At 43.7% G+C, this 10,487-nt stretch overlaps 1 protein-coding gene across 1 annotated transcript; it reads right to left on the minus strand.

Moving 5' to 3' along the window:
* Positions 1–2,373: 2,373 nt before the first annotated feature.
* On the minus strand, positions 2,374–8,783 carry LOC125544471 (putative clathrin assembly protein At2g01600). The gene is made up of 15 exons (XM_048708179.2): positions 8,495–8,783; positions 8,256–8,325; positions 8,002–8,099; positions 6,674–6,812; positions 6,444–6,571; positions 6,210–6,302; positions 6,032–6,082; positions 5,131–5,196; positions 4,974–5,039; positions 4,776–4,856; positions 4,613–4,690; positions 4,185–4,361; positions 4,035–4,110; positions 3,821–3,948; positions 2,374–3,035 (listed from the first exon to the last, which is right to left on the minus strand). The coding sequence occupies exons 1-15, from the start codon at positions 8,582–8,584 to the stop codon at positions 2,697–2,699; spliced, it is 1,680 nt and encodes a 559-aa protein (XP_048564136.2). The 5' UTR covers positions 8,585–8,783; the 3' UTR covers positions 2,374–2,696.
* Between the last annotated feature and the right edge of the window lie 1,704 nt (positions 8,784–10,487).

A 10,487-nucleotide genomic window follows, 5' to 3' on the forward strand; every position in this document is an offset into this window, starting at 1 on the left:
ATCTTCAAAACTGTACTGCTGCATCTACCTTGCCTGCTCTAGTTGTCGTCAACGCCACCACGACGCCAGACCGCATCACCCTTCTGCACGAGTCCATCTCCGTGCATCGGACGCCGAGTCACCACAGCACCATGCCGCTGAGATCCGCCGCCATCAATGAGTGAGATGAAGCACCGCTCCACCAAAAAATCCGTCCTCTGGTCCCTCGATCATGTGTGCACCTCCAAGAATGACGCCCCAAAGAGGGGAACGACACTAGAGCGCCGCTGTCATCGGATCATCTGATCTAGGGTTTTCCCCGGAGGTAGCAGAGAGTGGCCTTGAACTTCTCCATGACGATGCCTTCAAGAAGGGAATGATGCAGATAGCGCCGCCACCGTAGGCCTTGGCAGTAGTCGAAAGCAAGTTTTCACCCAGATCTGTTCGAAGGAATCCAACTCACGTGCACGGCCGCCGCCACCACCAGGCTAAGCACTCGCCGCCGCCGGCACCTCCATGATGCCCAGAGGCCGCGAGACTCGCCGCCACCACGCCTGGGCCGCCGGCCACCGCTGCCAACACCAACCCCCACCATCCACCGGATCTGGGCGGGGAATCCCAGATCCGCATCCCTCGGCACCCACCACCACGGAGGGCAGGAGGCGGCGCCAGCTAAGGACGCCGGGAGGGGGGTAGGAGCCGAGGCAGGGCCGGCCCGACGCCCGGCACCACCAGGCAGATGGAAACGCCCCGCGGAGTCCCCAACTGCGGGCGGGAGAGAGCCGCCCCGCCGCCGCCAACGCCACACGGCCTTTGGCCGGCAACGCCCCAGGCGGCAACGAGGGAGGGGGTTGAGGCGAAGAGGGCGACGGGGGCGGCGCTAGAGTTTCCTCCCGGGGGCGCCCGCGGGAGCGCCTCGGGGAGGGGAGGGAAGAAAGATGGATTTTCCCGGCCGAGTTAAATGCCGCTCTTGAGACATTTAACACAAACATAGTGGACAAACTGCAAATCATGTTGAATAAATTCCTTCTAGGATTGTCTACCACTATTATTGCCACCATTTCCAAGAAGGAAGTTGATGCTACCTCCTTGGATGCCTCCAAGGGGATGACTAGTGGCGTGGAGCCTAATCCTTCCTAAGAGAAAAATGGGTCGGGTGCTCATGCCGAGGTGGCCTACCTCAGGTCTATGGTGTTCTGCTTCCCTCGCCTCATATCACGCATCTTGGCACTTCTCCTCAACATGATACGACTAACTTTGCTAATTGGTTTTTTTGAATGAAGTCTTTTATTAGCGGTTCTTCGACTCAATTGTGAGGAATCATCGAAGAAGGATATCACCCATATGATCCAAGAATTTCGTCATAAAAAGAAGAAGTGGACAAGCAACTCAACGCATCCTCCTTGTTCATCCTTCAACAATCCTTGCCGCCCAATCAACTCCGTCACATTCGTCCGGTTGTGAATGCTAAGAATGCTTTGGATCACATCATCTCTTTGCTCAAGGGCAGCTCGAGCATTCAACCCATCTGTTGCATCACGCGCTTCAAGAATTTCCAATCCACCATTAATAAGCTTTCGATAAATCCAATTTGTATGCACATTAACTCCCATCTGGACCGTTCTCTTATTTAATACTCCCTCCGTCACGGTTTAGAGGGCGTACATCTGGAATCGTTGGGATCTAGGTGAATCCTGATTGGCCCTGTTTTTCTTTGGGCGTGACTGAAAAAAAATCCATGCAGTAACACTCCGGCCACTAAACGAGGAGTCCCTCCTGCATGCACTGGTGGAGACCGTTTCCGCGTAGGATTCACAGGTTGCATGCATACAGTAGTAGTAGAGCGGAGTATTAATTAGCTAGGAGTAATTGTATTGGCGCTTTAAATCTTGTCTATTTTGGAAACGCACGTAAATCTAACTGTGCCTTCTAAACCGTGACGGAGGGAGTAGTGTGAATGCACTCAAAATTGATGAAAGCATTATCTGTAATTAATTTGTCAGGGATGAAAGCACTCTGGTTAGGAGAAATGATGCTGTCAAATAGAGGCCGAAGCTGTATCACCATGCATTTAACGATCACTTTGTACTAGATAACATCGCACAGGCTAATAGGTCTGGGCTCGGTAAGACGTTTGGGTTCATCCACCTTTGAAATAAGCACAATCATTCACTCCTGTCGCATATAACCCGTCTCAAAAAATGAACGTTTGTCTGAATTGTGATACTCCAATAAATGTGCAGATTAAACGAGAAGTTAAGGATGTTTCCTCTCATCGGAGACCAAAGAAGAACAAACCCTTCTCTTGAGCACTTCTCTTCTTTTGCGGGTGAAGGGAAACAAACACTTGGCAGAAAAAAAAAATCGAGTCGCTGGGGAGCGGGGATCAAGAACTCGTGTGAACTGTGACCTCCGCGCTTCCTGTATCCGCATATACATATTCATTGGCATGTGATGCTGCATCAGCAATAACGAAATTCTTCACAAGGAGGGTCTTCCATAACCGTCAAAGCGGTGAAAAAATATACACCAAAATTTAATAAGCACGGGCTATACAAGAATTGATCAAGCAGCCAACGCCCGAGAGATGGCAGGACAAAGCTGGCATTGACATTCGTGACGCAAGGAGATTGAACTTCTCAACACGCAGTATGTAACTCTGGAATTTGGGTTGGCATTGCGCAACGTGTATGTAACTGTGACTGTATGGTGTGAAGCTATAGAAGTTGGGCGGTTCCAAACGGGTTGGCTTGTGCGTGCATTCCATTTCCATTTGCTGCCGGGAAAGGGCCGAAGCCGGCATCGAGGAATGGGTTTGGCACAGGCTGTGGGTGCGACGGTGGTCCGAAGGGATTTGGTTGCATCTGCTGGGGCTGCTGTCCCATGGCGGCCATTTGAACCGATGGCGGAGAAGCTACTTGATTAGACACCGTGAAAGGGTCGCTCGCCATGAAGGGATTGTGAGGTACTGAACCGTATGGCAACTGTTGCTGCATCTGCCTGTAGGTTCCATCGTCGTACAAGCTGTCCAACGTGAGCTTGTCGAATCCACCGCCCTGCAACAATCAGGAATAAGAGTGACAAGTTTGATAATCAGACGGATACACAGATAATTAAAGAAAGACATTACGATTTTGATGACAGGAAAATATAATCAGTGCAAGAAATCTATAGCTTTCCACACATCATCTGGCTGCAAGCCCTTGTCATCAACTTTTATTTGCAGATGCATTTGGGTAGCTGAGAAGTGGTTTCAGCTGGCCTGAAATATTGCGGCGGCAATTTATACCTCCAAAAGGTTCGGGTGTCGAAAAATTTGCGTGCCTAAAGTTGTGAACCTGAACACTGTTATGACGAGGCAGTGAATGACTTTGCAGGTATTGAAGGAATGTCTACGAATTATAATTTCAACTATTCTTCATGAGAGCCATTAGGTAATTATGAAGGAATGTCTACGGATTATAATTTCAACTATTCCTTCATATATTATCCAAAAAAATATTGCTTCGTTTTTATGTGAATGCATTTTGGTACAATAGGTCTCAAGTAGTCACTCCTCCAGGTACTGAAGGACAATCAACCAGGCACATGCTGATTTTCGTCCAGTCATCAACTGAGTTTTAGGCTATGGTCAGAATCCTACCAAAACTGTGAAAAGCTTGCTGGACGCCATGAAACCGCTATGGTTACGATTTACAGCCCTACTTAGACCAAAACTGCGACAAGCTTGCAGGAAATCAGTAGCAGACGCATAGAAGCCTAGCAGGTTCCAGATCCAGATTTGAACAGAGGCAACCAACAGTAAGGTAAATATATTCAGAGAAAGGGTAAAGACACCAACCAAAGTGCTATCAACAGCCAGTGAATTGGTGTTGCTACTCGAGGTAGTGACAAGAGCAAGTTCCCATCCCGTTGGGTCAAATCCTATATCTTGCACTGAGGCTGTGCTAGTTGTTGAAGTATTAACACCTGTTGCATTTATGCAGATAATCTTCAGAATTACCTAATATCGATTGACGTCAGACATCTCTACGAATTGAATGCTGACTAATTACCTGTCGGAGTAATAGCCAAGGCCAAAGCATTGCTTTCCTCTATTGCCGATACACTGGGGTTTGGATCACTTAATCCCTAGGAGCAGACATGACATTAGATTGTGAAAAATGCACTGGTGTAAAATTCAGCAAATGGTCTTTTTTGCTTACCAGTAAATCACCAGTATCTGCAACTCTGGTGTTGGGAGGAGATGAAGCTACTTCAGTTAAAGATGGTACTGGAGCAGGTTCTTCCATTTGCAGAACTTCCTCCTGAACAGGGACAGGCTCAGGAACTTCTTCTGATTCTTCTGGTTTGTATGTAAGAAGAAGCCTCTCAGGAAACTCCTGATAAAATAACAATTACGCAAGTGTAAGAATAAATTCTAGCCATCAATATATTGATTAAGGGGAAAAAATAGTCTACATGTGCTTTCATAGTGGTGACACAATGACCATTACAGAACCTATTAAAATTGCTAACCGTCACTTGGATGGTAACAAAAATACATGTTTCTATCACTATAGCAGTGAAAGAAGAATGAACAAGTTAACAAGATTGTTGTCTAGACTGAAATACTAGCTAAATCTTAACTAACCAAGGGGTCTTTAATTGGAACCATACGTGGAGCCTCCTTCACGTACTCTTCCATGGTTGAAAGGAATGTCTGTGGTGGCTGAGAACAAATAAAATTGAAGTGAGTACAGTGATATACCGGATAGTAAACAATGGGAACTTACACCATAAACACAAAACCTCACCTCCCTCAAAGTGGGAAACTGGAAATTTCTTGCGAGTTCTAATCCCCGGCAATTTTCGTAGAAATCAGATAGGTTTCCAGCCTGAAGCATCCAAGTAAAGTTGTTCGGTAAAAATGCCAAAATAATCACAGGCAATTGCTATCATCTTGATCCTCTACGATGTAAGACAAATTTTACGCGATCACCCTACAGATTTACCTGTTGGCCAGCCCTCCTGTATATTTCAAGGGCTTTAAGTGCATCATGCCTTGGCATCTCAAAAAACTACATAGTTGTTCAGCAAAAAGAATGAAAAAATTGCACATAACTTGTCACGACAAGAAAAATGATGCTATCACTTTGAAAAATAATTTACCTTATCAACAAGGTTGATAATTCCGTCGTTTATTGCGCAATAAATTTTGAAGCTTTCTTTAAGGACCTGCGGGAAATGAAGGCATCCACTCAAATTACCAAGTTAACAACTAATGAGGCATGTTTTCGAGAAAATACAGGAGCCATTTGCCCATTCATGTTGCCTATGTGAACAGAATGTTTTCCCTCATTTTATAAAGTGTGCAGAATCAAAGTACAGATGTGAAGTTGTGATTACTTGTCATAAAAGGAACAAAATTATATCCTTTTACGCATGATGGGAGATGGGGTGTAATTAAATCAACAACTCGGCAAGTGGAAATTTCTGCGAATGTGCTAAGGAATCAGCTAGCTGACTGTAATATTACTCCCTCCACTTTTGTATACAAGGCCACTATCCCATTTTTCATATAAGAAAACAAAACCAACTAACAAATAACACAATTAATTGTGCGGAAAACCTCTCGTGTTCCGAGCTAATTAAATATGTTGCATGTGATGCCTCTTTCTCTATAAGCACCATCCTACAAGGCAAAAATCTAATAAATTCTTCTCGGGAAGAGATAGTGGCTTTGTATAGATGTAAATGGTATTTTTGATAGTGGCCTTGTATTTAAAATCAGAGGAGATACTAGAAATATAACAAACAATAAATTGTTAGAAAAGAAATAGAACATGTTATGTTACTGCATAAATTTTGTTTTACAGAAAATATATATGGAAGGAAAAGAACTGCTCCACCGTAACACCACCGGCACACATTATTCTCTGTTCAGAGAAACTATTAAGTGCCCAAGGCAACCAAAGAGATTCGCGAAAGTATAGTTGCACGGTCAAATTAAATATGATTTTTCAGATTGAATAAGAAAAGGAAAAAGTGATCACTAAACAATAAATCTTACAAGGGCTAGAGCATATTGCACCAAATAATTGGTATTAGCAGCTCCTTCTGGCTGCATCAGAAAAGGAAAAGGCATGTCATGTTCTGTCCATAAAAATACTGAGGGGGAAACGGATTATCCAAAAATTCAATTTTCGACTAGTGCAGAGTAGTGGATGGTAGGTATAAGAGAGAATCACCCGGCATCCAATAAGTCGATATAGTAACTGCTGAAGTGCCGGCATCTGCTCCAGCAAGGCCTGAGAATCTAATTCTCTGGTTTGACTGTGTGCCTGAAAATAAGTCTAATGATAAATTAAAGCAGCACCAGCTAGATAATCAACAGATAATAATTGGCAAAAATTGTATAACTTTTCCAATTTAGTCATAACTCTGAAAGCTGATTTTTATTATGAGAATGCAAATTCTCAAACCTTTTCAGTCCCTTGACCTTGCTTGGGCAAACGCTCAGCTTCAATATCATACTTCAAGATCCTGAAGCATTGCAGTCTTTCCTCCAAAAATAAACCATATGTTCGAACCCATGAAGAATAGTCCCAAGCTGGATATATACATCAAGATTAGAAAGGAAATTTAGCATGCAGAATGTTGAGCTGAACAAGGCATGATGTCATGCTGCAAATAGAGAAATAGAAATGCTGACCAATAGGACTGGAGTTATCCTTGAAGTTAGATAACTGCAAAATCTGGACCCTTTGTGTAAAATTAAGAAGTTCTTCGCGGAATGTAGGTTCACCATCCCGGAGGAGTCGATGGATCACCACAAGTGTCTTCAGTGCAACCTGCATAGTGCGTGAAAATGCATGCTAAATTAGTTGGCTCCCACGATGATGGACAAAGACTTCACCTATCAAGTTAACCGAAAAGATGTAAAACACTACAAATATTACTAGATACAATTTTTGAGAACTCAAAAAACTTTGAGGTTATTCCTGTTAAGGTAATTGCAAGAAGAAAAAACCAGCAGAGCAAAGCATGATTGGCTGAACATGACTCCTCTTCAAAATGTTGAACTTCACCTATCAAGTTAGTAAATAAGAAATATTCCGGCATAAGCACTTAATATGATACTATAACATCACTGGATTGAGAATACGAAAGCTAATCCAAGAAAATGGAGAAACTAAGAAGACAGTGAGTTTCAATGAATTATATGCACATATTGGGTTTGAACTCGGCAACTCACAGCTCCAAGGTATAAGCTATTTCAGCTGTGTAGTGTTCATGCCAGATACCATGCTAGCGAATTTCATTGGCACATTGTAGCGCAATGAAGATTGGCGATTTGAATTGGAATTTCACAGACATCAGCGCAAGTATTGGACCCCTGATCCCCGTTGTTTTGACTTCTGATGGCACAAACAGTTTTGGACATTCTCATGTATGTTCATCTTTTTGTGCTGGGAAATTGGCAATGTATATGCAATGCAATAGGAAGAAGGAACATAAGTAAATTAAGTTACAAATAACAAACCCTGATACTGTAATTTCCAACTCGGCTATATAAACCATATTGTGTAAAGTCGTTTTGAGACCAAATTACGCAGTTGTTGGCCACGCTTGAGGTTTTAGGTTCCAAATCAACCAATATCTGCAATCAACCGTCGGTACAAACTGGGATCACACTGGAGGTCATACGTAGCAACATGATGGTATTCTCAATGCCAGATTCAAACAAGTGATGTATCGATCCGAGAATAAACGCATATAGAACTATTGCCTTGGATAACAAAGACAGTGAACCAAACTACGTCCAATTTAGGCTCAACAGGCAGCAGTTGGACAGATTGATTATTGACTGATTACATTTGGGGATACTGCACAAATTTCAGTAACCGTGCAACAGTTAAGCGGCAGCAATACGGAAAACGCAGGTCGAAAGGCCTCGTGGTTATCCATAGAAGGATCAATCAAATGTACCAAATGAATGGAAGAAAGATTTCACGGGAGAAGGGAGTGCACAGTGCTTACGATCCAACTCCGGGTCTTGGCGAGGCGGCGGGCAAGCGCGTGGATGCAGTAGGCGACGTCCGCTTGGGGCCTGGCCATGGACGAAGCCGCCACAATCTCTGCAACACCACCACCAACTGATCAAACACCAAACCGAACCGAGACTTGGGACAGACTACGGCACCCTCTACCCCACTGCTCAACCCAGCGCACACTAGATTAAATTAAGCCAGAAATATAAGACGAACTCGGGGTGCGAGAATCAATCGACGTACTGCGCAGGTGGCGATCCTTGGGCGGGCACTCCACATGGTTCGTGGCCTTCACGATCGCCACATCCAGATCCTAGGGAAAATGGCAGAATAAATCTCGAGTCGATGGAGTGAGAACCACAGATCCAAAGCGCGTGAGCGCAGCAACTGAACCCCTCGCCTCGGACGGTTAGGGGAATGGGGGAGAACCGAGTGAACTTGGCGCCCAGAGACGGCGAGGGGAGAAGGGGAGGAGGGGGAACCTTGAAGTCGGAGTTGAGGCTGGCGAGGCTGACGGTGGTGGTGTCCTTGAGCGCGCCGTACGCCTTGCGCCAGCTCTGCAGCGCCGACATTTCCCGCTGCTGCTCGTCGTCGGCTGCCGCCTCGCCTCGTTTTTTATTTTTGCCTTGTTTGGTGGTCTGGTTTGAGTTTGGACGGGCTGGGCGTTCCTCCCCGTGTGTTGGTGCATCCAATCAACGACGCACGGAGCAGCCGAAATAGATGTTGGTTTCCTTTCTTTTTCGTCGGAGCTGCCGCCTACCAGTGAAGCAGATGGCGCGTTTCCCACTCTTCAGTCTTCATTCACGCCTCAGGCCTTTGCTTTAAAAAGGAAATCTGATCTATTGGTCATCTGTCGTGATAGTACAAACAACATAAAAGAAATAACAATCCCGTAAAAAACATTGAAAAATATAAAAAATAAATTCAGGTCCGTATGAGGAAGCCGAATGTGCGCCGTCGTCATTGGCCCTTCCTCACATAAGCCGGGCAAAAATTATTGTACTAATGAATAGGTAGAAAATTGTCGTGTTAAGGATTCGCAGGACCAACACAACAGAATAGCAGCTGCCGCCAATGAAGAGAAGTATAAATCGGAAGGATCCCAACTATAGTCACACGAACGAAGACTGGATCCACAGGGATCCATCAAAGACGAACAACGACCAAATCCCACAATATCTATCAAAGACACACCTCCACACGGTTTTCTTTGGTTTTGGTTTATACTCCCTCCGTTCCGAAATATAAGTTGTTTTAGAACATTTCAAATGAACTATAACATGCGGATGTTTGTAGACATATTTTAGAGTGTAGATTCACTCATTTTGCTTCGTATGTAGTCACCTATTGAAATCTCTAGAAAGACTTATATTTGAGAACGAAAGGAGTACAATAGACATATCATAGGAACAGAAACAGGGAAGTCATAAGCATTGAGATGGCATGTATCTCAGTTACTATAAAGGGGAAAAATATCATTTGATTAATAGGATATGAATTTTCTCATTAGGTCTAATCTATTTTTTCTTTGAAGTGTGAAGGACATGAATCAATCGTACATAGGAATAGGAATTCATTCTTGCAAACCAAGAGATTCAAGCCTCTTTTGGTTCATAGAATAGGAATATCATTAGAACAGAAAAATCACAAAAAAAAAGATAACATGTATCTCAAATCCTATAAGAAAAGGGATGTCATTTGGTTCATAAGATAAGATTTTTTTTCCATGCAATTTAGCTATTTTTTTTCTTTGAAATACAAAGGATAGGTTCATATCCTGTGTACGAATAGGATTCTATTCCTATAAAATAAAGGGCTCCAAAGAAATTTTTCTTATAGAATTCCTATCCTTTTTTCATAAAATTCATGTAAAAACCCTAAAAAGGGAAAACTCTATAGGAATCTATATCATGGAATTCCTACAAAATTCATCAAATCAAAGCAGGCTCAGTTCTAACGAGGGGTTTTAAAATTTTGCACCCTTAAAACCCGAGTACAATGTAAACACGCATAGGGATCACAAAAGAACGAAGTCATGCAGAAGCCGCCACAAACTGGGGCTCTTCCAATCCCATCTCCCAACACCCAGTCGCCCATGCCTCTTGCCAGTGCCGTTGTCGGTCTGCCTCGCCCCCGGTGGCTCTATGGGCCGCACGGCGGATCCCGGTCCCTCTTCGGTTGGAGGGCTCTCAATCTTTTCTTAACAAGGTTTAGTGTTCTTTTCGAGGCGACTAAGCGTCGTTGTCTAACATTCTTGAAAACATCCATGTTTTTTGAAACTTGAAGTGGTCTTTTCCGCATGGTTTTCATCGAATGCGGGTTTTTGTATGATATTCTCCTACACATTTAACCCAATTGATTTTTTTTAAAAGATAGCCAACAAATGTCAAACATTTCTAAAACTTGTTTGGCACAAATATGGTCTAGGTTTAGAACAGTGATGTTTTATTGCCATTTGAAATTTCAAATTCAAAC

Source organism: Triticum urartu, chromosome 3A (assembly GCF_056163025.1).
Source record: "Triticum urartu cultivar PI428250 chromosome 3A, HENAU_Tu73, whole genome shotgun sequence".
Classification (NCBI taxonomy): Eukaryota; Viridiplantae; Streptophyta; class Magnoliopsida; order Poales; family Poaceae; genus Triticum; species Triticum urartu.